Source organism: Naegleria fowleri (assembly GCF_008403515.1).
Source record: "Naegleria fowleri strain ATCC 30894 chromosome Unknown tig30, whole genome shotgun sequence".
NCBI lineage: Eukaryota > Heterolobosea > Eutetramitea > Acrasida > Naegleriidae > Naegleria > Naegleria fowleri.
Window position 1 is genome coordinate 631,079 of NW_025407962.1, and position 26,182 is coordinate 657,260.

The 26,182-nt window shown below is 37.9% G+C and overlaps 12 protein-coding genes across 12 annotated transcripts; 4 read left to right on the forward strand and 8 right to left on the reverse strand.

The window, feature by feature from the left end:
• Positions 1–3: 3 nt before the first annotated feature.
• FDP41_002875 (uncharacterized protein) lies at positions 4–672 on the forward strand (the record flags this gene model as incomplete). The annotated part of the gene is made up of 1 exon (XM_044706117.1): positions 4–672. The coding sequence occupies one exon, from the start codon at positions 4–6 to the stop codon at positions 670–672; it is 669 nt and encodes a 222-aa protein (XP_044563073.1).
• Positions 673–889: 217 nt separating this feature from the next.
• On the reverse strand, positions 890–2,259 carry FDP41_002876 (uncharacterized protein; the record flags this gene model as incomplete). The annotated part of the gene is made up of 2 exons (XM_044706118.1): positions 890–1,441; positions 1,552–2,259. 2 exons carry the CDS (start codon positions 2,257–2,259, stop codon positions 890–892), a joined length of 1,260 nt encoding a protein of 419 aa, XP_044563074.1.
• Positions 2,260–4,699: 2,440 nt separating this feature from the next.
• On the forward strand, positions 4,700–5,994 carry FDP41_002877 (uncharacterized protein; the record flags this gene model as incomplete). Its single annotated transcript, XM_044706119.1, has 2 exons — positions 4,700–5,420; positions 5,492–5,994. The coding sequence occupies 2 exons, from the start codon at positions 4,700–4,702 to the stop codon at positions 5,992–5,994; spliced, it is 1,224 nt and encodes a 407-aa protein (XP_044563075.1).
• Positions 5,995–6,556: 562 nt separating this feature from the next.
• FDP41_002878 (uncharacterized protein) lies at positions 6,557–9,434 on the forward strand (the record flags this gene model as incomplete). Its single annotated transcript, XM_044706120.1, has 2 exons — positions 6,557–7,943; positions 8,002–9,434. The coding sequence occupies 2 exons, from the start codon at positions 6,557–6,559 to the stop codon at positions 9,432–9,434; spliced, it is 2,820 nt and encodes a 939-aa protein (XP_044563076.1).
• A 116-nt stretch (positions 9,435–9,550) lies between these two features.
• FDP41_002879 (uncharacterized protein) lies at positions 9,551–12,133 on the reverse strand (the record flags this gene model as incomplete). The annotated part of the gene is made up of 1 exon (XM_044706121.1): positions 9,551–12,133. The coding sequence occupies one exon, from the start codon at positions 12,131–12,133 to the stop codon at positions 9,551–9,553; it is 2,583 nt and encodes an 860-aa protein (XP_044563077.1).
• Positions 12,134–12,412: 279 nt separating this feature from the next.
• On the reverse strand, positions 12,413–13,228 carry FDP41_002880 (uncharacterized protein; the record flags this gene model as incomplete). Its single annotated transcript, XM_044706123.1, has 1 exon — positions 12,413–13,228. One exon carries the CDS (start codon positions 13,226–13,228, stop codon positions 12,413–12,415), a length of 816 nt encoding a protein of 271 aa, XP_044563078.1.
• Positions 13,229–15,363: 2,135 nt separating this feature from the next.
• FDP41_002881 (uncharacterized protein) lies at positions 15,364–16,662 on the reverse strand (the record flags this gene model as incomplete). The annotated part of the gene is made up of 3 exons (XM_044706124.1): positions 15,364–15,759; positions 16,296–16,427; positions 16,606–16,662. The coding sequence occupies 3 exons, from the start codon at positions 16,660–16,662 to the stop codon at positions 15,364–15,366; spliced, it is 585 nt and encodes a 194-aa protein (XP_044563079.1).
• A 229-nt stretch (positions 16,663–16,891) lies between these two features.
• Positions 16,892–19,420, reverse strand: FDP41_002882 (uncharacterized protein; the record flags this gene model as incomplete). Its single annotated transcript, XM_044706125.1, has 1 exon — positions 16,892–19,420. One exon carries the CDS (start codon positions 19,418–19,420, stop codon positions 16,892–16,894), a length of 2,529 nt encoding a protein of 842 aa, XP_044563080.1.
• Positions 19,421–19,707: 287 nt separating this feature from the next.
• FDP41_002883 (uncharacterized protein) lies at positions 19,708–21,318 on the reverse strand (the record flags this gene model as incomplete). Its single annotated transcript, XM_044706126.1, has 1 exon — positions 19,708–21,318. One exon carries the CDS (start codon positions 21,316–21,318, stop codon positions 19,708–19,710), a length of 1,611 nt encoding a protein of 536 aa, XP_044563081.1.
• A 542-nt stretch (positions 21,319–21,860) lies between these two features.
• Positions 21,861–23,975, forward strand: FDP41_002884 (uncharacterized protein; the record flags this gene model as incomplete). Its single annotated transcript, XM_044706127.1, has 1 exon — positions 21,861–23,975. One exon carries the CDS (start codon positions 21,861–21,863, stop codon positions 23,973–23,975), a length of 2,115 nt encoding a protein of 704 aa, XP_044563082.1.
• Positions 23,976–24,087: 112 nt separating this feature from the next.
• Positions 24,088–24,870, reverse strand: FDP41_002885 (uncharacterized protein; the record flags this gene model as incomplete). Its single annotated transcript, XM_044706128.1, has 1 exon — positions 24,088–24,870. The coding sequence occupies one exon, from the start codon at positions 24,868–24,870 to the stop codon at positions 24,088–24,090; it is 783 nt and encodes a 260-aa protein (XP_044563083.1).
• A 184-nt stretch (positions 24,871–25,054) lies between these two features.
• FDP41_002886 (uncharacterized protein) lies at positions 25,055–26,014 on the reverse strand (the record flags this gene model as incomplete). Its single annotated transcript, XM_044706129.1, has 1 exon — positions 25,055–26,014. One exon carries the CDS (start codon positions 26,012–26,014, stop codon positions 25,055–25,057), a length of 960 nt encoding a protein of 319 aa, XP_044563084.1.
• Between the last annotated feature and the right edge of the window lie 168 nt (positions 26,015–26,182).

Consider the following 26,182-nt stretch of genomic DNA (forward strand, 5'->3'; position numbering starts at 1 on the left):
AAGATGGATGGAAATGAATTGCTGATCAAGAAAATCAACCTCTTAAAGAAGAGTGAAACAAATTTTATTAACCTGACTTCCAAGCTTAAGAATGTGTGCCTCACTCAAGTCCACAACATTTATCTCGAGGATACGCAAGTTCCATTTCAAACAATTGAACAGGAAGTCGAAAAATTAGGAACTGTCAAGACAAATAATGCACAATCATCCTTTTTCTTCACTCATTCCAAGTCATCCATTCTGAACATTAAGAATTTTGAAAAAAAAGGATGGTCCTTGTATTACATTTCGTTTTCAAACACACCCTATTCAGAGAACAACAATTTTTCATACAAGGTGAAAATTCATGATTTTAAAAAAGGAACTGATAATAGAGGAATTTGTTTTGGAATTGTTGACACAAAGACTCAAATTATTGGAGAAAAACAAGTATCTTATGGTTTAGCTTTTCTGACTGGAGAGATAACTACTCATAAACAGTCATATCCTTATGCAAGACCCTTGTGTGTTGGAGATGTGGTCACAGTGATACTTGAAGATAATTCATTGAGATTTATGATCAATGGTGAAGATTTTGGAGAAGCATTTAATTGTCGTGGAAACAATAATTATCAACCTGCCATAGGTGTATGTGGACACTCAGTCCATTTGGAATTGTTAGACCACCAATAATTTCTTCATCGATCACATCCATAAGAATCCATGTAACACCACCGAATCAATGTAAATATTAAAAGATTGACATCATGTCAAAAGTCGTCAATCTCCTCGTGTACATTCCATATTGTAAGACAAGCATGCAAATCATCACAAAACTTCGTGCCAAAGAAAGCTTCACTCTTTGCCCCGAATTCGCATGGTCATTTCATTCAAAAAGTACTGTCCTTACTTATTCATAAGCAGATTCATAATAATCCTCATCATCGTCACCATAGTATCTCCTTCGTGAATACCATCTCGGCGAATGATAATATTCTCTTTCTCTCGTCATTCCACTTTGAAAGTCTGCAAGATTTGCATATCCTTCATTTTCCACCACTTTTCCAGTCGCAGCTAAATTTCCAAGTTGAGGAGCTCGACACACTGGACAAGGAAAGTTAGGATTAAAACTCTTCCACATTTTGATGCAGTCTTGGTGAATATTATTTCCACACATTTTACAGAAATCTGTCTTCTCAGATCCACCAAATGTTTCATAACAGATCGGGCAATGGACATCTTGGAGAGGTCGTCGCTTCACTGTTGAAAATTGTTCTGAATTTTCTTGAGCTTCACCTGATAAATGTTTATATTCTTTGACAACTCGTTCACTGGCTTGGACGGAAGAAGGAATTGGCGGTGCATCTTTGAATATGGATTCAAGCTCTGAACGAAGAAGAGCTTTTTGGTAAATGCAATGGGAAAATTGACTCACACGAAGTACTCTTAAAAATACAAATAGCTATAATTCATATTCCATCAAATCCACAATTTCCATTCAATAATTGATATGAAGAGTTGTATAAATGCAGTTAGTTAAAACATATAATGTTGCGTTCGTGTCACACTTACGATATGTTTACAGAGATGACCTTTTTCAAAATCTGGACAGGAACATTTCGGGACCTCACAAATATTGACGTTGTAGACGTTTCCAGTCGATCCCAATACGACAAATTCCTCTTCAAGGTTATCAACTCTATTCTTTCTCTCGATTAAATACAAACGTTGAGTCATGGCTCTTTCAATTCGTTCTTTTGTTGCAATACTTGGCTTGGGTACAAATCTTGCTTTTCGTTTTTCTTCTGTGAGTTTTGCCTTCTTTTTTGGAGATGTGACACTTTCATGCAAGATGGATGATGTCGAAGATGATGCTGCAGGAGTTGAAACATTCAAAGAAGCAAATGGAGAGTTAATAAGAGAAGAAGGTGAAGTAAATTGAGAGCTTGTGGTTTGTGACGATGACGTCTTGGTTGGAGTTTTTATCTCTTCTTCATCATCTTGTTCGTGTTTTCTCTTCACCAATTGTGAAGGCTTTTCTAATTCATTATTATTTGAAGGTAATAAAGGTCGATGAGTCACAATCCTTTCGATCAATTGTTCTTTTCGAAGTCCTGAAATTCCCTTTCCTAATTCCATCTTTTTGAGCAAATCTTTCAACTCGACCACTTTGAAAGCATGCAACGTTTCGCGCAGAGTTTGTTCATCATTACAATGATTGAAAAGTGTGTTCGGAGGATTATTTTCGGATTTTGACAATTCACTCTTTTTCTTGACCATTGTGGTGATGTTCAAGTTGGATGGTGGTGATGATTGAAAGTCGGTTTGAAAAAACGAATAAATAGTTGGAGAGGAAGACTTTGTTGTTGGTCGGAATTTTTTTTGATGGTTTTTCTTTCACAATTAAGGACAAAACAGGACAACACTTAATTTGGATATTAGCAATAATGATGGGCAGACTGACAGTCGAATGGCTTAAGAGATCAAACTCCTTTAACTCATTTCAAAAGTTGTTTCTGTTCGCGTTTATCTTCAGTGCAAAGTTCTTTCTGTCAAATCCTTCTCCACAAACGTTAACCCGTGTGGAGAAAGATGAAATGTTCATTTCATTGTAAGTCTTGACTTAAAGACCATTTCAAAAGCAATGCAACATGTTAACACTCCCTCCATGGTAGTCACCAGAACGTGATGGAGGAAACGACAATATTATTTGGTTCAATCTTTGATATGGAAATTCCTTATTGGATATTTGAGTTTGATTTCGAAACCTGAGCTGTCGGTTGTCAGGAATGCAAAGGTTCATGCTCGGCATTTCTTTTCAACGAACAGCTGCCCGCATATGGCCGAGTGGTTTTTCTGGAACTGTGGCAGCCAACTGGTCCAGCGTTCCAATCCCAGGGGTTGCTGCTGTTATCGTGAGCAGTTTAAACACCTTTACTTCCGGGGTGCCTGCTAGGAAGTCACTACGTATCTTACGTTCGGCTTGTAAATAATGTACATAAAACCATCGAACAACGTTTATCATCGAATAAACCCATCCCTGAATTTCTTTTCAACGAATGGAAGTTTCTTTTTCAATGAAAATAGAAGGAACAAAACGTTTTTGTACCTCTGACAAATTATATTTCATTTTCAAGTGGTTCATTTGTTCATAACAAGAAAGAAAGATTGAATGGTCACACCATTTGAGGCCTCCACTTAAGCGATATGTGAAGTCTTTAAAATCATTTCATTACTGAGTAACAATGAAGGAACAAACAAAATGTTTAAAATCTTGTTATTGGTCATTGCTTCCTTGTTGATATTTCAACATTGTGTCCTTCCAGCACATGCTTCACTTTCATTGGGAAATGGAATTAATGGATTTTGTGTCACTCAGGATGCGTTCCAAAATAATCTCTTTGAGATTTGTCAACGAGAAAGGTCAACTTCATGCTGAAGTCACCTTTGAAGGTGTTTGTGTGGACAGACACACCAATCAAGTTGTTTTCACTGTTCCACCCATACAACTTTCAAGATTAATACTGCGCATTTCCACCTTTGACATTACCCCAAGTAGTAATCCATGGAGAAGGAGGAATAGGTATCGTTGAGAAAGATTTTGCAGTGCATGTCAGATTTTTCATTTTGACCTTCACACATGAGGAAAATGAAAGTGGAAACCATGTCAAGAATTTGATGCATCGTGTGGCACGCATGTTTAGAAAAATGAAGGCTCAAGGAGGAGGTGATAGATCACTCATTAATGGACTTGTTAAACAAATGAACCATCTCTTGGACCAGACCACATCTTGGAACAATCAATAGACAGTCAAAAGAATATCGTCTTTATAAATAGTTAATCATCCATCAGCTTTGTAAATATTTCATAAAAGAAGTTTTCGATTGTTCTTGTTGATTTACGAATGTTGAAAAATCATTATCCCTTTCACCTCAGGCCATAATGAAGAAATGAATTTGTGCAAAAAAAGTTACTATTTCAAACCTTCATCAGAAGCCTATTCATGATGAGAATACATCTCTCTGAAAAGAAATAGTTTTGGCAACTTGTCCATCATGTTGATCGCAATGTTGCTACCTTGAAGAACGATCAAGATTGCATTGGAGGACAACATCCTTCTCTCTGTGGTTGGACAGGAAGGACGTTCTCATCTGTTGCTTATGGTGTAAGAGGTCATTTCGCTGTTCATAAGTTGGTAAGAACACTCTTGGTGGATCCTCAAGATTTGAAAACAGAAGAAATACCAAAAGTTTCATTCACGACATTGATTTATCCTGTTTTTGATTTTTCAGTATTCAATTCATTCGGGTCTGTAATTCAATTTCGACATGGATATCAATGGACACTGTTTTGCGAGAGGAAAGATTTGTTTTTTCGAAAGAAGTGAAATGTGATAAAGCGGGGGAAATTGGCTCATGGTGTTTTCATGAATGAGGATTAAAAGAAATGACACATCCAATCTTTAAGGGAGAGTCGAGATGGTCATTAAGGAATATTTACATAGATAGAGAGAATTACAAAATTGGAAAGGATTGAATACATGTTTGGCCAGATTTAATAATCATTGCTTGAGGTGTCAAATGAAGACCGTTTCAACAAGGTCACAATTTTCTTTGTGATTTTTGTTCACCACGTCATGCCGACCAATCAAATACCACCGCCGTTGTAATCGTTAAAAGAAGAGTTGATCCTAGAGACAATTTTTCATCACCTAAAAAAATGCATGACCGAGAAGAAGAATCGTTCCATCTTTCATCATCTTCCGATATTCGTGATGGTATGCAACACATTGCTGATCATGTAGAAAACATATTTCAACAATTACCATATGAGCTGATTGAAGTGATTGTTGGATATTTGAATTCGGTTGAATTGATCTTGTCGGTTGCAAAAGTTTGTAAGCATTGGAGAGATGAAGTTGTGTTTCCGATCGTGAAGGAACAATATAAAACTCTCATTTCGGAGATTTACCCTCATCATCAAGAAAATGATGACCAATTTGAAATTTCTTCAATGATGGATTTTTATACCAAAATTCAAGGACAAAGATTTGTTAAACAATTACTGCGTAAATGTGTGTTTGAACTTGCCATTCAAATACAAAAACATGCTTTCCCTCACACCGATGATGTTAGAACTATTGAATGCAATTTACCGTGGCTTGAAAGTGAGCTCTCTATTTTGAAAGGTTACTTTGCAAATTTCATTTGTATGAAAGAAACAAATCAGAACAGGACAACCACCACAAATAATTCCAACACAACTAACAATGGAGGAGGGCTCTTTAAAGGAGTATTGGATTATATGGCGTCGTTATTTGGAAAAAGTAGTAGTAGCAATAGTACCTCATCTTCCACAAACAAACCGTCAAATCAAAACGAAGGAATTCCAAAAAAGGAGTTGCGGGAATATGATTTTCTAATTAAGGCATTATTGGATGGTATGTATTTCAGTCACCAGTGGACATTATCTATTCATTCTCATGTTGACAATCTTTTTAAACCTTAATAGGCGTTTGGGGAGCAGGGAAAACGTCCTTCTTGAGAGCTTCAATTCATGACACTCCACCAGATAATCATCACCATGCTACTATTGGAGTTGATTTTGGATTACGAACATTTGTATTTGGAAACGAATTCAAAATCAGATTTCAATTATGGGATCAATGTGGACCTGAACGATTTCGATCCATCACCACCTCGTACTATCGAGGTGCAAGTTGTATTTTTTTACTTATTGATTTAACAGATAAGAATGAATGGTTGAAACCAAAAATTCAAGACATTTTAGAACAGGCTAAACCTGGGACTGAAGTTATTGTTATTGGAACTAAAACCGATCTTCATGAAGAGAGGAAAATTTCGAGACAAGATTTAGAGAAAATGGCTTTCGAAACATTCAAAGGTTCGCTTTATGTGGAAATAACGAACACAAAAATTGAGGAACCAAAAACTGTGTTGTGGTATTCTGTACTGTTGAGATACTTGTTGAGTGTTAACGTCACGGATGTGTGACTTGGTTCCATAGTTTTTCGTGATGCAGAATTATCATCCAACCCTCGAAAAATTGTTAATAACACAATGAAATGATTATCGTATTTAATGGCAATCTACTGTGTCGAACTATTAATTTGATGTGGTGTTTGTGGGATTTTCTGCATTTTTTATCAATTGACTTTGTTCAGCAACGAGACCCGAGCATTAATTAAGATGTGAGAAGGTTAACTCCAAAAAAGGGTCAGCAGAAAAAATAAAAGAGAAAACCAAAGAAACAAACAAAACACAACAACTGTGCTGAAATGATGGACTTTTAACAATGACACAAGTTGCCAAAATATATCAGGTCGTGGTTGGAAACAACCACAAACATATGAAACTGATGTTTAGAATGGTTTTTGGAGCGGATCGTTTGAAAACAAATTTTAAAATTGGGAAGTGAAATCATTGATCCTTTTAAAAATCCTGTTAAAAACCTTCGACACTCAGAAGTAGTGTGTCTCTATGAAAATGATTTCCCATCTTGTTTATTGAGGAAACACGAAACGAGAAATAAATTTTTTTCAATTCCAAAAAAAAAATGAGTTTTGTTTGGAGGAATGTTGTCAAGCCTCCTCCTTTAACAAATACATCATCAACAGGTGCAACATCATCAACAACAACAACAGCAACGAACTCCTACGGAACACCATCCACCCCTCCCCTCATGATGGCCAATAATAACGGATCAGTACGAAACAACCCATCAACCACCACCCCAACAAATGTTCCGACGACTAGCAGCAATAGCACAAAGGCTTCTTCTGCAAGAGCTTCTACAACGACTTCATCGAGTAATACCGTTGGATCAACAGCGAAGAGAGGATCTAAAAAGAAGGAGCCAGAAACATCAACACCGTTTTTTGCAACATCTTTTATACCTTTTCATTCTGCTTCGTTGAAAGGAATCACTCCATTATTACCTGCCAAACCAGTCAGTCAACAGCCTTTTATTGCCATGTCAAATGCTTCTTTGAATTCAATGCCTCCTTTTCCGACTTCATCATCCAAACAAGCCTATGATTCGGAAGATGACATGTTAAGTTATAGTAGCAACTCGAGTGATTCTGATGATAGTAGTAGTAGTGGAGACTCTGAATCTTCGAATGAAGATTCATATGAGTCATCATCGTCAACATCTTCTGAGAAATTAAAAAAGAAGAAAAAGAAACCCAAGAAAAAGTCATCCAAGAAAGAGTCTTCCACCAAAAAGAAGACAGAAAAAGAGGTAGCGCCACCAGTGGTGACTGAAAAACCCTCCGAAAAAAAGGATGTCAAGAAAATAGCTGAGAAACCAGAAAAGAAAAAGAAAACAAAAAAAAAGGAAACTAAAAAAGATTCCACACAATCTGTAGAATCATCAGCAAAAACAGATGAAACGGTTGCAGAAAAGAAAGCTGACAACACAAAACAACCATCCTCTCTGACAACAACACCTCCTGGAACCACCGCTGTGACCGCAAATACTGCTACGACCAACATTTCGACATCGACCTCATCAACAACATCAGCCACATCTACAACAAAACCAGCAAAAAGAAAGTACACTAGGAAAAAAGATAAAGAGGCAGCAGCATCCAAAGATCAGGATGCCAACAAGGTAGAGAAAGAACCTTCTCCTGCAAAAAAGAAGCGAAAGGCTAAATCCAAATCAGAAGCTGATTCTGCAACAGTCACACCTACCAAAAAGAAAAAAACAAAGGCAGCTACAGTTGTCACGCCTCCCATTGCCTCCACATCTACCAGCAATGCCACCTCACTGAGAGAGACTACAGTCAACAATACTCCACAAGTAACGATCTTACCAAAATCAACTCCAGAAAAAAAGCAAAAAGACAGCAATATTTATGCAACAGAGGACGATGAACGACTGTTCATTATGGACAGATACGAATTTCAGCAATCAAAATCTTTGAAAAAGATCGAAGGTATGTTTTTCACGACTATTATCATTATTTCGAAATACTAATTTTTGCCATTAATTAGACCCACCTTTTTTCTCTAAAAATTATAGCCATGATAAATTACGAGATGACATTTACGGATTACCTTGGTGCTTCGTCAAAGAATCAGAAATTAATGGCGCAGAAAAATCAAACAATTTTATTCCCAATTCATATTTGGAGCATGTTGTAAATGAACATCACAATATTTTTTCTGAAGATGTTGTCGACAATGACATGGACGATGATATTGAAATGAAAGCTGCAAAACAAGAAAATGATACTATTTATGAGCCAGTATCCATTTCAGGGTATGATTGTTTAATACCTGTGGAGCTCATTCAAAACCCAGAATTATTCAAAACAATATTCAGTATGAACACATGGAATAATGTATTGAAGGAACACCATAGAATGTACCTTAAACAATTTTTACCTCCCTGCCTTTTCACAAACACTACCAACCATATGATAGATCATTCACGAGCATCATCTTTAAATGATGACACTTCTGGCACCTCCAACCAAGAAACATCAACTTCATCAAATGAAAGCAATCATAGCGAGAAAAGGCACTTTGACCTTTCTGAATCTCGAGAAGAGGAACTTCATGAATGGCAACAACTGATGAATGGATCGTCAGTACGCCACAAGAAATCCACATTCTCCTCTCGCGCCAATAATGACCAAATGATTTCTTCACACTCTTCACAACTTGTTGGAAATTCCATTACCCTCAAACAAAACGAACCTGAGATATTCACAAGAACTCTTTCTCAACTCTTCAATCAGACACCTCTCTTATTTAATCAACCCAATGATACCACAAAATTAATTCAAAGTATCACACGAGGAGAAAATCATCCTGCTGTACAAATAGAAAAGCAACAAATGAGATATCTAAAGTCAATTAATTTACGATTAGAATATCACCTTTATGTGGAATGTGAGCTAATGGCAAAACGAAAACTATCTGCTCAACTCAAAATCAAAAACCTGAACTTGTCTATGCCTGCATTTCTCATGAAACCAACAAAGCAAACCACTCTTGCGATTGCAGATCAGAAACGAAGAATGGCTGAAAGAAATAACAAGATACCAATTCCTCAAGCGCCTTCATTGTTATTGGATCAGCAAGGAGGGTCCATGGAACCACCTTCAAGCAGCTCTTCAACAGCCAACACCTCACAACAGCAACAACAGCAGCCCGTTAACAGCCAAAAAGACCAATCTCAAGCAACAGGTGCCACCAACAACACATCAAAAGAGACAGATTCAAAAACATCAGCTAAAAACACCCAACAAACGTCCACACTCACACCAGTGGTGAAAGAACGAAAAAAGCCAGGTCCAAAGCCAAAAAAGAAAAAGGAAGGCGAGCCTGTCGTATTCGAATTTGTAAGCTTTAAGGTGTCTGGAAATCCTCCTCCTGAAGAAAAGGAAACCACAACTAAATCGAAAAAGAAGCAAAAGTAACAATGCAGTAAATGGTGGCTTGCTTAAGTCATTGCGTTCTACTTTTTTGAACATTAAGACTGCCCTTTATTTAAGAGGCAAATGAACATGCGCTTGCATTGGTCAACCGTAGGTGATTATTGACGTGGAGGTGACATGCTTTGACCTTGATGCTTTCTCTGGGGAGCATTCTCGGGATTGTGTGGATGCAGCTGTTTGTTGGTCTCGTTCTTCCTTGAACTTGGCTGGAATAATCCAAACCTTGGAGGGTTCTTATTGAACGGAGGCTGCTGAGGTTGAGGTTGCTGACATTGAAATCCTCCATAAGGAAACCAAACTGGACCAGCATGCTGAGGAGAGTAAGGGTTGTTGTGTTGAGAAAGAAACCCAACAGGATGATACTTATGATATGGATCATGATACAAGTTGCTATTGATGACAGGATGAGCGTATGAATTGTAAAATTGAGAAGGTGGAGGAGGTGGATAATACACTGGTCCTCCCATCATCATGTGTGGAGGAAAGGGTTGCTGTGTTTGCAATGGAATTCCCTCACGCGAAATGAAATAGAATGGATATCCACCGTTGTGGTGCGGAGGAGAGATTGGAAGGGCAGCACAGCTCTTACAAGAAGGAATGTCTGCTGACGCATTGGTAGAGTTCGAGCTCATGAGTGACTGTTTCTCTTGGAGAGACATGCCGGAGTGATCTGTTCCTTGATCCTCACAACAAGCTGAACTTGATTCTGTGGACATGAGATTGGAGAAATCGAGCTTTCGTTTTGCTCCAAAGACTTGTTCTCTCTTTTGCAATTTTTCCTTTCTTTTTTGCTCTCTCAATCTTTCGACTTGATTCACAATGAGAGCCCAGCTCCCGTTGAGATAAGGGAACAAATAGTTGAGCATCTTCCAAGCACATTCACTCTTTGCTTGCTTAATATCTAAGCTTTTTCCTTCTGAAAAGTAAACTCCTTTGGGAGTTTCTAAAACCATAATGATGGAATGAATGGAAGGAGAATGGCTCTTGAGAACTGTTACTCCGTTGTCACCTTGCTGCGTATTCTGTTCAGTAGTTGGCTCTTCCTTATGGCGACATGTTGGGTAATTGAAACCTTTCAAGTGGATTACCTCATTCAAAACCTTAACTGGCTCTTCTAAAGGAATGAGAAGATCAGTGGTCTGATCAAACATTGGAAATGGTCCATAAGAAAAAGATTGGTCAGATGAATAGAACGATTCAACATCATTGGAAATCTCACTGCTCTTTGTTCTTTCTTCTTCTTGTGGAGATTGAGTATTGACAATGGAGACTGGATTGAAACCTTCCTTAATTACCTTTTCGTCAATGAGTTTGAATGTCTTCTCTTGATGTGCAACATCATTCTCGTCCATAATGACCTTTCTCAAGTTCACATTTTTCTCTTTGAGTTGCTGATCCAAGTACTTCATGATTTGCAACACATTCCCGTGGAATTCCGGATAGAGCTGAATCAGCATGTACGTAGCCGCAATATTCCTTGCTCGAGCCTTACTTTTACATCTTGCAAATGATGTCAACATAATCCCCTCTCGATTCATGAGTCGATACATGCATTCAAAATCTAAGGAAGCATTTGAAACAAGTGAAGGACAAGGAGCTTTCTGCTTTAAAATGGCGCAGTGAACGTGAAGCGCATGAGGAGCATGTCTTTGTAAGTGAAACCATTTGTTAATGTGCTTGTCATCGCATGAGCCATACTCGTTCATGCGTGTGATGTTGCCTCCGTTCTCAGCTCCAAGTTCAATAACTTTCAATTCTGAATCCATCTCGCTCGCTTTGTGGAGTGGTGATCTTTGGAGATTCGCGGTCTCACTTGATGCATGTGGAGTTATCATATTGGAATTAGTCTTGTTAAACCAAGCACCCTTGCATTTGTTGTTGGGAGAGGCGCTACAACTCAATCTTCCTGTTCCATTCGAAGAGCTTGATGAAGGTGAGTCCTTGACCCTCTTGTCGGGAGTTCTTGTGGACCCAAATGCAGAAAATAGCTCACAGTTAGAGGAGGACGACACTTCCTTTCCATCCTTAATTCTCCACTCAGGTATTGCTTGTTTCTCGCTCTTTTCTTGAACACTCTTGGAAGGACTTGGAGTGAAACAAACGTCGCTGTTGCAAGTACTTTTGGTTGTTAATGAAGAAAGGTCACTTTCCACAGAGTCTCGTTCATTACGGTTGGAAGGAATTTGCAAATAATTGAGCGCACCTTCCACCTCTTCCAAAAGGCTGTCTTCCAATCTTGCTCCTCCACGAATCCTTCCAAAGTGATTGGTCCGAGGATCCACAATTGGAGAGGTAAAGGCCAGGATTTCTAAATCCTCCTCGCTCTCCACTGCAGAGGATGAAGGAGAAATTTCAAAAGAGAGAGGTGAACTTTCATTTGACTTGAGGCTCTGGTTGGTATTACTTGAAATGGAATGAAGTTCTGAATGACCATGATTAGGTTTGCATGGAGAATGAGCGAGCCTTTGATTCTTCTTCTTGATGGGAGTCGTAAATTCATCTTGGTTTGAAATCTCTCCTTGAGGGTTACTGGAGGAAGAGTGATCAGTTGAGTCAATAGGAGTCGACTTGTCAGACTGGCATGGTGAAGCCTTATTCATAGATTCTGGGGTTAATACTGAATGAACTTGCTGGTTTAATGGAGTACAAGCCTCCGTTTGGGACTTGATTGAGGTGGTCATGATGGGTGGTTAACCCACGTAGTCAACTCGTAGATGCTAATTACAGAGGATGAGAGATTTTAAGGCTATATCAATCGTCCACTTTGAAAATCTCTTGAATGGTTGTGGTTAATATGTGTCGATCTATTTTTTTTCAACTGGAAAAAGAAATCACCAATTTCCTTATTACACTCTCCTTTAAAATTATTCCCTTAACCTTCTGTTGTAGAAAAATGGCGCGATGTGAGTTGTGTGTAAAAGCCTTTTTGATTCTTGAACGAACTGCATCAAAGTCGATTCTCATTTATTCTTCTTGGATGCATCTTGTGTGGATGACCTTCGAGAAGAGTCCATCCAATATGAAATGGAAATTGAAATCACATAAGAGATGAAAACCGGAATGGCATGATCTGGTTGCAACACTGCTCCATCCACGGCCGTTTCTGTCATTTTCTGTGGAGTGTCATCATAGAGAGCAACATAATTTAAAACGACTGCCAGTAAACTGTAACATCCACATGCCATCCAGAAACTCCATTGTGAAGTAACTCCCTTGGTCATGCCATCATTCATAATTCTTGTGGCAATGATTCCAACAAGTCCAACAAAAACGCATGAATATTCCAAGAGTAGATTTTGTAATCGTGACCAATAATGCCAAGTTCCCATGCCCAACCTTGAGTGTGTCCAAGGAGGGAAGAGGCTCATATCTGGACGATGGACCACCACATCTAACAACCAGTGAGAAACAACACCCATAAACATGATTGAATATAGAGAGAGAAATGATCTCTTTCCTCGTCCACGAATCATGACATAGAGGACAGTCAAAATCAACGACAAGACAACACTTCCACTCAAACTATGAGAAAATACGGCATAATTATTGGTCGGCATCAATACACCCTTTCTCGCCCATTCCACATTCAAGGTCGAGTACTCACTGCAAATAAAAGGACATTCCTTCACTTGCATTTGGCACACATATTTACAGAGTAAATTCATAGCAAAATAGCAGATATCAATGATCTGAGTTGAAATCATCAACCAAACCAAAGAAACATCGGAGAAGAGAAGATGCAACAAGCCTGCGGGGCCGTAATGACCTTGAAACATTTTTTTATACTAATAATTCCATTCTGAGACTATAGTAGAACCAAAGATCAGATCTATTGGCGAGTAGTGGTCACAGGACAAAGAGTGAATAACTCTTTTATTTGTCATCATGAATAATGAATGAATTCTGATCTATTAAACGATAGGGGTTATCTGATCGGTGAGATGATTCAATTGTTGAACAAGTCCATTAATGAGTGATGTATCTCATCCACCTTGAGAAATCATTTGATCATACATGCGAATCACACGACACAACAAATTTTCTGTTTGGTTTCCACATTCAGGTTGGTCCATGAAGGTTAATTGTAAAAGGGTGACTCTCAATGAAAAATCTGGATAAACTTTCGCTGGAGTTAGTTGGAAAACTCCAAGGATACGTATAAACTTTTCGCATGGCAGGTTGCTGATGGTTGAAATTTGTCTGATGGATCTTGTGAGCTGAGTAGGTGGAACTGTGAAAACCACTTGATTAAATAAATTCGCACAAATTCCTTCGATCGTCACATTGGCAAGGAAGCTTTTGCTGGAACACCATCAATGTTGTTGTGATCAATAAAAAGAGTTTGTCCATTTTTTGATTCTTTCATTCTGCCTTGGTGTCTACGGAATTTAAAGATTTTGCCAATCAAGTTGGTTGTGATGAAAAAGGTTGCATGTCCATTAATTTTAAACTTTCATTTTAAGACTTTCAGAACAATTACTCATCAGAATTCAAACGCAATTTGAAAGAGGTTTATATAAGTGTATTTGTTCCTGCCATTTTCATCGAAAACAAACTTCCAGATTGTGAAGGGAAAGACCGTGCAAGAACCTTTGAATTTATGTAATCGTGACAACCGACAGCTCATTTTCGAAATCAAACACAGAGACCTTTCAGGGAAAAACCAAAACAATGACATGCATGAAATTAATCTTAAAGCTCAAACATCACATTTATTTAAACTTAACACTGATTGATAGTTAACGTGTTGATTGACTGTTTATATGTATTCGAATGGTTCTATTTTACAACGCCATGACCTTTTTTGAATTCTCATGTCCCTCTATTACCCCATGGACATACTTTAAATTTTCACTTTCACACTTGTTGCTCTTTTCTAATGTCAAAAAATGTGTAAATATCGTCTCTTGTTTTTGTTGTTATGGACTCTTGTTTTGCTTGCTTGTTGCCAACAAGCTCATGCAGAACCTCCAGATCGAGTCTTCTTTTTCCCTGCTATTGGTGGTCAATGCATCTCCACCAGCACTGGCATCAGATATCCCATGAATATGTTCTTAAGTAATTTCCGTTTCGTACTCATTGATAAAGCTCTATTTTGAAGCCACTGCTCAAGGAAGATGTGTGGATGAAAATTCAAACACTGTGTTCACATTTCCACCTACCACTTATTCTAGACCAGTTATTCAATCTTCATCTACTGATACTTGTTCTGGTCTTTGGATGTTGATTCCAAGTTTGAGGAGACCTTTTGCTGTATTTTCTGAATTTTCTGTTCAAGCTGGAATGCAATTAATATTCTCTGAAGATTAATTCTTTTCTGGAACAAGACCAGGAAATTATTTGTCAGAATTGTTTTGTCGTATTGATCGAATGTTTAAGAACAGTATTGAAGGCGGTGGAGAAGCACAAGTTCAAGGAGTGGTTCAACAATTGAATCAAATGTTGGACATTGTTGGACATGCTCAGCAATGTGTTGAAATTTGTAAGATTTATAGCAAGGATGCGACATCTCCTTAATGGACCTGTAACTATAGCCTTATTGAGGAGCCGTATGTCAATTAATTTGTGACTTTGGTTTCGTAAAGCGTGTGTCTTTGTAAATAATAAAATGTAAATATCTCACGACACTCAAAAATAGTGAACAATTTTGTTTTCCATGTTTCACCTCGATCATTTCCAAACAAAATATTGATCATATATAAGCTTAGAATCAACATGAATTGAAAACATTTATATACATCGTCGCCATTCAATAATGAAGAAGAAGAAGAAAAAGGAAAATACAAAAGTGGAAGAAAAATAAGTGAGAGAATTACATTACTCCCTCTCGGAAAGTGTGTTTCTATATAAACGAAAGGAATAATGATATATAATGATATCTATCTATCAAAATCAAGAAAGATCCCTTTTCTTACTTCTTCTCCTCCTTAGCCTTCTTCTCTCGTTCTTTAGCAATACGCTTACATTCTCCTGCGAGCCATTCAAAAGCCTCTTCAACACCATCTCCAGTCAGAGCAGAACATCCGAGCATCTTCCATGTACGATCACGCAAACCACTCAAATTACCACTCAATCCCAAGAACTCTTTCAATTGATCTAATTTTCGAGGAGGATTCAAGTCTTGCTTATTGGCTAACACGAGAAGCAAGGATTCACGGAGTTGTACGTTTTGAATAATTCCCTGAAGGATTTCCTTGACTTCTTCTAAACGTTCATCAGAGTCGGCACTGTCCACGACAAATACAATGACTTGAGCGTGTTTGTAGTAGGAATTCCACGTAGAACGGAGTTGTTCTTTACCAGGGAACTGTTGGATTGATTTGTTGATGTTATTGGATGGATTGTTGGGTGGAAGAATGGCGAGTCATGATGATGGGAATGATGATGTTTGATGGTGTTGAAACGAGTTGTTGTTGATGTTATGGAAAGATTCATGTGGGGATCAAGTTGTTAAGAAGAGAAGTGTGGATCCGTTGACGGATCATTGAAATGGTTGGAAAATGTCAACGAGATGATGTGTGTTGATGATGATGATGGGAGGAAAGACAGTCAATAATTTCCAAGTCGAAGTATTCACACATAGTACACATTGACAATGATTCGGTGAATATGTGAATATGAGAGTGTCATTCGTTTCATCATCATCATTTGATATCAAAGAAGTCATTATTATGATCACATTCCACATAATATATTATCAATTCCAAATTGAATTCATAATCATTAATATATATAACAAAAAACACGTCATCAAGAATCATCAAGGATGATATCGATTGATTTGGAATGAATCAATGAATGTATCAACAACAACACAAGGACAGCATCATGTAAATCACTTACATCCCATGCAATAAATTCAACTCCTTCCACGACAAATCTCTTAGAATCGTGACCTAAAGTTGGACTAATGCTATCGCGTTGCTCTTGTTTGAGGGCTTTGAATTTGTTGAGACCAACATTGATGATGGTGGTCTATGAAATCAAAAGTGCCGTATTGAAATTGAATAACGATGGCAGATGAAGGTTCATCACAAGAAGAACATAATAAAAACAATAAAAATTTCGATTAAAGGGAATGACAAGTGGCAGGTCAAGCCATCACATGTGTTATTATTCTATCAAGTACAACTAGTAATCAAAAGATACATACTTTACCAGCACCATCAATACCTAAGAAGAGAGTGTTCACTGGAATGACGTTACCCATTTTGTTGTTGTCGTATGTGAATCTAATCCGTTGTGTTAAAACTTTTTTTTTGATGGAGAAAATCGCATGTCTCATTTAAGTTGTCATCTCTTACACGTCAAGTTGGCTGAACGGCAATCACAAATCCGACGATCAGAGGTGGAACTCAGGGAAGCTTTCATCAAACCTCTCATGTATGAATCGAGAAAGAGGGCTTTTGTAATGTCAATTTATTGTTGTGAAATAGAGATTAGTTTTGAGAGGAATCTGCAGCTTCAATAACAATGGTACGCATCAGTTTGTAATAAACAACAATGGCAATAAAGAGAATAATCAATGAGATGAAAATCATGGTGGTTGGTTTGAATCCAGTGAGGTTTCTTCTTTGGAACCAATATTTGGTGATTTCCTTATACTTGACTGAAGTTGTAATGGATTCGTTTTCTAACAAGAGAATTCTTTGGAAAGAGAATTTGATTTGTCCACTTGTAGTATCTAAGGAGGAAAGATTGACTGGATTCACGCCACTGTCAAAACTAAAGGCCTGTTGTTGCATTTCTTCAAATAATGGTTCAACATCTAGTTGTGCTATTTTCTGACTGGACATTTCTTTTTTCCTTGTAAATCGTTTGAGGCCTACCACGGAGTCAGAAATGGTGTTGGTGAGGAAAGAATTCTTAATTTCTTGAATATTTCCTTCAAACTCTCCATACTTGTATCCTTTTGGCAAGAATACGGCTAAATTCAATTTGCTGATAGGGCAGTCAATCTTGGCGAGAGAGACCTCAATCGTTCCTGAGGAGCTCATGGTTTTGGATGGAACTGTGAAGGTAAAATCAATGTTCATGGCAAGTGTTGCTTGTTTCTTGTTGAGTGGAATTAGAATTGTTTTGACATCCCCACGAACTTCCTGACCAGGTTTAACAGTGGATCCATCCACAGTGGTGGACCAAACTTCTGCACCAGCCAATTGTTTTGGTAAGGTCACTCTGAGATATTGTTTGGTGGTATTGTAGACGTTCATGTTTAGTTTGTGTAGCAACTTGTCGCTGGATAAGGTAATGCTGTAGCTACAATTTTCAACACTCGTTGAAAGAACAGGAACGTCTGCATGTCTAATAACGTCTAATTGTAGTTCGTGTTGATTCTCGAGGAATCTATAACCCATCAGGACAGGGAAACCAGACTGCTTGTGTACATGGGGCAACTCGGAGACGTCAATCTTTCTCAAGTATTTTCTGGACTTTTCGACAATTTCAATCACAGTCTTTGCAATAATTGCAAGTGTACCTGTCTCTCTCACAGTATTCAAAGTAGAGAGAGACGGTGTCTTGACTAATGCACTGGTTCCGCCCATATCTGCCTCATGATGAACTTCCAAAGTATATGAATGCTCGATTTCTCTCGAAAAGGTTACAACTAGTTTCTTTCTTGCGTTAACAAAGGATTGAGCGTCTTCGAGTTGCTCATCTTTTACACCCTCTCCACTATTTTCCTCACTCACAAGATTCCATTCCTTAATGGAGGAACCACTCACAGAAATTATTCTGAATGGAAGGCCAAATGGATTGATGGCAATCTCTAAAGATGTAATACTTCCATTAATAATCGAGTACTCAAATCTACTCTTGGTATTAATGACACCTTCTCCAATGAGACAGCTCGAGTTTTGGGTGGAGCTGATGGAGACTGGCAAGGTTACTTTCATAACCTCCTCCTCAGATTCCTTCTCTTCAGAGGCTGATTCTTGAAGTATCTTGTCAATCTTGTTAGTGACCTCAGGAGTCCATTCAATGTTCAATGAGCTTAATGAAGGAAGTTGTGTGAATATTCTTGTGATTGTCTTATCGTTGAGAGAAATGTTGGATTGTTCAAAATAGAGTGCAGGGGTAATTTTCACTTGACACTTCTCAGTCATGATCAAAAACTCAAAGTTGCTGGTCACTGCATTTGGAAGGTTAAGGAAGATTTGTCTTGGAGAAGTTTCATTCTTAAGGTTCTCAATGTTTGAATAATTGACATCAACGCTCAATTTGACTTCGTAGAGTCCGGAAGTATCAGTGAGAAGAATAATGTCATTTCCATCAATGGAGATGTGACTATTCACCTTCTCATTTTCGTTGCTTTCATTTCCCAAGAACTTTACAACACAGTTTCTCAAGGCAATTCTGCGTTGAACATTGGACAAGAGAATACATTGAGTCCACAACTTTTTGCTCAACAAGAGATTATTCTTTTGCAAAATGGCCTTCTGCTTTTTGGATACATTTTCTAAAATGTCAACCATGTAGGTCACCTCAAATTTACAACTGTGAACCACTGGTTCATCTTTTCCAATCAGTTGTGCCAAAGGAATTGAATCATCTGATTTTTGGACGTTATTTTCACTACCTTTAATATCCATAGATCTCACAATATAGGGCTGATCATCAGCAGATATTACAGAGTCATCAAAGTGTTCTTCTAAAAACTTTTGTTGATTTTGAAATTGTTGCAAAATCTCTAAATACTTGTCCAAAGGTAAACTGACAGTTGGATTCAAAGTGGTTGAAGCACCTGCTGTTGCAACAGCACTACCACTCCAAACTTGTTGTTGGGGAGATGAAACTAAAGGTGGAGGTGGAAGAGATCTTTCTTTACAAGTGGACTTTTTCATCTTCTCTCCACACATTTGGTCCTGAGATTGAAGAGGCTGAGAGAAACCACTAGAGGGTGCCATGGGTGCACTGCACCAAACATTGGCCTTTCTATCCTTGATTGCTTTTACTTTACTGAACATTTTGAATTAAAAAAGAGTGGATGCTATTAATCAATTATGGTGATCAAGAGATCAAGCTCGGAATGAAGCAATAAATGATCCGATCGGTTCAATAAATTAGAAGGAATGGATTGGTTGATGATCAAAGATGACTCTAAACAAGATCAATGATCTGCACGAGATTCAATTTTTGAATTTTTTTTAAAATGTTTCTGCATATGAATGACTTAAGTTCATTGTTCTGAAAGGGCAGAGTTCACCACTTAGGCGGGAAGACATCACGAAAAAATGAACGTCTTTTCAGATATTTACAAATCACGTCTTGGCTTGAGAAGCACTTTCAAATTACCTGGTCGAACAGTCACTCCAGGTATATCTGTCACTCGATCCTTAGGATTTGACTCATCATTCAGCAATTCCAATTCATAAAATTGCAACATTCGACTCAAAATCATGCATGCCTCAATTAAAGCAAATTTGTATCCAATACATTTACGATTTCCCATCGAGAAGGGAATCCATGTGAAATCGTGTTGAATTTTCAATTGAGAATCTGCATCGAGTGGAAATCTCTCGGGTTTGAATTCGAGTGGAGACTCCCAATTTTTCTCACTTCGATTGGCAGAATAAATATCCATAGCCACAGTGGTACCAGCTGGAATGGAATAAGGCCCAATTGTGGTATTCTTTCGAGCAGCACGAAAAACTCCCATCACAGGTGGATGAAGTCTCAGAGTTTCCATCAAGACTGCATTCACATAATGCAATTGAGAGTAATCGTCAAAATAGGGTTTTCTTGCATTTGGTCCTTTCCCTAAAATTCGATCCACCTCCTCGCGTGCTCTTTGTTGGATTTCTGGTCGTTTTCCGAGTTCATAGACACACCATTGCATGGCCGTGGCAGTTGTTTCATGGCCTGCCAAACTGAATACATATGCGTCGGATTTCAATTCTTGATCGGTGAGAATTCCTTTCTGTTCTCGATTGGCCTCCACCACGACACTCAGTAAATCTCTTCGTTCTTCTGTGGAATCGGCAGAAAATTCTGAATTCACAGCAGCATTCAATTCCAATTCTTTTCGTCTCTCTGCAATGATCCTGTCAAGAGTGGAGCTTACCACTTGAACGGCCTTCTCCACACCTGTCAACTTGTTCACCAAAGGCAATAAGAAAGATAAGGCAGGATACAAATTGGTGAATAAAAATCCCCACATGACACCTGTCGACAACATGAATTCGAGAGAACGTCTGAACACTTTTCCTTCGGGGTTGACTCCATCAAAGATTGAGAAATCGAGACCAAAACCAGCCTTTCCTAACACATCCAAAGTGACATCACTGAAATCTGCATTTGCATCCAGAAGAATTCCCTTTTTTCCTTTTTTGAAAGCTTGTTCCAAATCTTTGTCCCATTTGGCAGAACGAACCAAATCGACACTATTCACAGCTACTTGAGACATGTATTCCAGATTCTTAGTTGAGAATGTTCCTGAAGCGACTCGGTGATGTCGTTTCCAATTATCTCCTTGAATTTCAAGAGCTGACAAGATATTCTCTCCGAAGGTATTAAACAAATCATAAATTTTTTTCTGCTTGATGAAATCATGACTTTTTATGACCATGACTTCTTTCAACAAGTCCTTATCACAAATGGACACACTATTGTGACTCCATAAACTCATTCGGAGTGTATGAGTCTTGGGATCTCCCATGATTTTACGGAGTTGGAGCACATCATCATGACAACCCCAATACAAGTAAGGAGAGAGGAAGGGAGTTTTATGAAACAAATGCAAGGGTTGCCAGGAGCCTGGAATGTGCTTTACTTTTCTCCAATGATTGAAAGTCGAGAGAGCAATGAACAATGCAGAGGCAACAAGAAGAGCGAGACCTGCCAATAACAGTTCCCACAATGACATGATTTTGAATTTGGTTGAAATGTATATTTGAGAGCAAGAGAGGAATGGGCTATTGAAGAAAACAGACGAGCAGACGCTTTGTTGTATTGAATTTGTTTTTTTTGAGTCCGCTTTATTGGTTCACTTTTGCGCTTTGAGCTTTATTTCACTAGTTTCCCAGATTGGAAAGTGACGGGAAACATTTGAGCCCGCTTTTGAGGTCCGCCGTTTCAAACCCCGCTCAAAGAGATTCCAACGAACAATTTTTGTTGGGAATGCTTGGCTTCTAAGAAAGCCAAGCATTTTTGTTGGGAATGAACATTTTCTCATTGTCCACAACGTTGAATTGAAATCCAGTAGGATGGATTCCAAGTGGAATATATTTGTGCAATGATCGTTTTGCAGTGCAGTTAAATATTCTAATGTTTGCTTGGCTTCTAAGAGAAGTATACGAATGGGAGATTTTCATAGTTCTGAAGAATTTACACTTGCGTTCAGTTTACAAAAAATTACCTCAACACTTCTTTTGGATCCATTCATTGCACAAGTTGAGCTTCCTCGTGATGATGATTCGGGAAAATTATTTAACTCTTACGAATCCAGCCAATAGCAATCCTTTTTCTTCCTCTTCGTCCATTGTATTGATCTCTGTAAATAGTAGCAACTCCAATTCCGAAAATCAAAATTCAATGACACCTCCGTCATCTTCTTGTTTGAAAACAACTCATCAACAGGAACCTTCATTTGTGCCATCCATGAATACATCTTCCTCTTTGTCATCCAATAGTAATGAAGATATCTCAGTTTCCTCATCGGAGGATCAAACCACTTTTCATCCTATTTCTTGCAACCGATGTCGACGTTTGCATAAAGGTTGTGATAAAAAACTTCCTTCTTGTACAAAATGTCTCACTCGGGGGGTTACTTGCGAGTACAGTAACCCTCAACGAAAGGGAAGAAATTCATGGAAACCTAAAATCCACGGCTCAGATGCAACATTCAGCTCAAGTCACTTAGTGGAACCAGCCATAGGACTCCCATATCCTGGAGCAATTCAACACCCAACAACAGAGAAACATCTCGATAAGCGAAAAGTTCTTGATATTTATTACACTCTAAATTCTGAGCGCCTAATTGAAAGGCAAGATCTTGAGAGGTACCTTTCCAATCGAACAAGTTCAAGGTCAACAAAAGATTCTGAGGAGGATCTTGAAAATGCGTCTGAGTTCATTGTTGACAATAAGAAGGAGGTTTTTGCCATGTTTTTGGCCATGAAGGCTTACTATGAACAACAAATGGGTATGGAAGGAGCTGAAGAAACCATTAAAAAAGCTCATGAAGCGCTCTCCAAGATTTTTGACAAACATTCGAATTTTTACGTGGCATGTGCTTATGCATTTATGGCTGGATATGAATCCGCATGTGGACGAGTCAAAAACGCGAAATTTTATTTGCATTTTCTTAATTTTTACTTTGATGAGATGTCTGAAGAGGAGAAACAAAATCTTACAATTTATCATAAAAATTTGAAAAAACACCAACAATTCATCACACTAGGATGTAAAAACGATTCAAGTATCATGACACTGATACGAGATTGGGTGGAAGTTTATGAAACATTTTTAGGACTTTCGTTTCCTACTGTTTGGAAAAGTCTTGTCACACAACATTTAAACATCAATAACTATATGTTGATCATTAAGATTATTGAGACCATGGAACAAATAGGAAGAATTCATTTAAGCAAAACACGTGATGAAACGCTGCTCAAAATATTTGATGATGCTGCCACTTTTGTTGTCAATGGAATTAAAATTGGAATTTTGAGTGCTGTTGGATGCGGAAGAGATATGATCGAGGAAAGCGCAATCACGATTACCAAGGCAACACAATCAAATTTCTTTCATTTGCTACCTCCTTTTATTGTGCCTCATCTTGTTGCGGCAACTAAAGTTCACATGCACATTGTTAAGTCCATCGAACGTGGTGAAAGAAAACATTTTGATGCGGTGAATTCTCCAAATAACGTCAATTCCACATTAGAATCAGTTGATTATTATGATGTTTTGTCAAAGGATTTGAGAGGATTAAGAATGTTAGGGAAAAGATTTAAGAAGGTTCTACTCCAAAACAAGAAACTATTGGACGAAGTGGAGGAAATTCTTCAAAGAAAACAGTTATTTTCCACGCTAACATTACCTACTCATGTTCTTACTGGCACATCCGCTCAATTATTACAACACAATCATCACAATCATCAGCCACAAATGCTGGCGTCCAATACATCCATCGAACCTCCCACTCCTGTAAATTACAGCAACATTGACAACAACGATTCTCCACCCAATATGGACTTCTCTGCTTTAGGAAATATGAATTCAGCAAAAGATTTTTTCAAATTTATTTCTAACCAAGCTCAGCAACTTAATTTTCATTTCACTCCTCAGCATCAACAGATTCAAAACGAAACCACAACGACAAATTATCAAGATTTGTTGAATGGAATTTTTCAATCATCTTCCACCACACCAAATCTATTCAACAACATTCCTGAAAATCAAACAACGGACTTATTTGAACCATTCCTTGATTTGGAAGACATTCAACAGTTATATAGCACTAACTACCATGATACCGATAGTTTAACTGATTATTCATCCTATTTGAATAACAACTAGTGTTAAACAAACTTTATCTTAGGATTTCATTTTAGTGAGTATTGGACATTTTCTGCTTCTGTGAGATTGCAAACAAATGTCGAACGATGACTTGATGAAACTGCATCTATGCTTATTGTCTAGTTTGACATTGGTCACCAAAAGCCAAATCGATGAACTTTTGATAGTTAAACTGACCAGTTTCAAAAGGATCCAACATATTCCTGACTTTTGCAAAATCTTGGTCCAAAAACTTTCTCACTTCTTCACTAAGAAATGACCTGTGCGTAGATTCAGTGGTTGTATGGGTTCTCTCTGTGTCACATAACTCTTCCAGAGAGTAATCAGCGTTATTGGCCTCAAATGCTTTTTCTGTATGATATGAAAAATTCATCAAATAATTTTCTAAAACATCACAATCTATCCAACCATTTTCATCTGCCCAATCTTCGCTTAGTATTTTGAACGCTTGCAATACTTGATTTTTTGTGACACAAATTCTAATGGAAGGTTTTGTGTTGGCCAGTGAAAGAAACTTAGCGAATGAAAGAGACCCTCTTGTTAGGGATGATGACCGTGAATGACGTCGCGATTTTTTGGATGAAGATCTTGTTTTTGCTCTGTTGGGGTAGACGATTTCTTGAATGACTTGGTCACTCACTTCGAATCCAGTGCGTTTGAACAAACTTTTAATTTGTTTGGCGGTCATTCGCTTTTGGAGCAACTTTGAGCTTGTGGCCCCATTCGGATTAAGCGTTTGTGGTTGTCGTGGAGTGACGATGAGATATTCCATGTTGTTTGGCCTTGGCGTGCATGGGTGTTGCATCATCTCTTGAATGTAATCGTCAATCATAAGAAACTCATAAAGATTCTGAAATTCAGCTAGTTCCTTTTCGCTGAGGAGCTTTCGATTCATTTTGTTGCAGATATTCGGAGATAAGAGATGGCAAAATGCCACATGCCTACCAAACATCATCAGCCCATTAAAAGGCAGACACTCACTTAATACAACGTTAAATTTGTGACGTTTTTTATGAAACATAACTTTACAAACTAGAGAGAGATTTGAAGTACTTGAGATAGAGCTGATGATAAATAAATTATTCTTCCTTAGGTGTTGATGATGCACTGGCATCTCCATTTGTTGTAGCATGTTCTTTCTTTTCTTTTTTAGAAGAAGATTTTCCAGTCTTACGTTTTCTCTTCTTTTCAGTAAAGCCTCTATTAGTTGGATCCATGTTGAATGCTAAAATCCTCTTAATAAGATCTTTCTTATTTCCTTGGCTCTTAATGTCATTTTTTTTACAGAAATCTCTTAATTCATCAACCCAGTAATTTTGGAAAATGTCGTCAAAAGTTTTGCAATCAGGAAGATCAGATCTTTCACGCTTAATCTTTTCATTAATCTCTTCTCGTGTTTGCTTTGCACTCGGTTCGGATGATGATTTCTTAGCCTTTTTTTCTTTCTTTGGTTTCTCTTCCTCTTCTGGGCTGAGACCTGGAAATACTTCATTTAACAGGATGTCTTGAACGACTAATTTCGATGCTGACTTGGGAACTTTTAAGTTCATCTTTTTAGACGTCTTTTTCAAGGCCTCTTCGTCAACAAAATCAAATAGCATTCGTGTTCCATTAAGCAACAACTCATCAGAAATATCCTCAGCATATTGTTGTTGATCATTGGCGTCTGTTTCAAATCCCAGAATTTTCACAAATTTTTTAAGAGTGGCGACTTTCATTCTTGACAAGAATCCTTCAGGTCCACCTTCGTCTTGCTCAACACTGTCTAAAAATTTCTCACCTAGAGCCTCTTTGGAACCATTTGCATCAACATCCTTCACTCCAGCCTCTTCCATGGATGTTTTAAGAGTAGAAGCATCAAGTTGTCCAATAAATTTCTTAATTCCTTGTTCGTAAGCCCAGTCAATGAGATCGTTGCTGAGTTCACCGACATCTTCTTGTTTTGTTTCAGAAAGAGCATTCTGAGCCATGGTCTTTAGCACCTCCAATTCGAATTTTTGGAGGAATTTTGAAAGGCTATCTACAGTATTTGATGGCATCGTGTGGTAATTTAGCGATCACGATTAATAAATAATGATTTGTTGATTGTAGTTGATGATGTTGTAATGTGAAGATTACAGCCGAATTTGTGCTTTAAAAATATTTTGATGATCAAAAAATGATGTAAGGAAGGAAACTGAGGAAGAATTTTTCAAATGATTTTCACT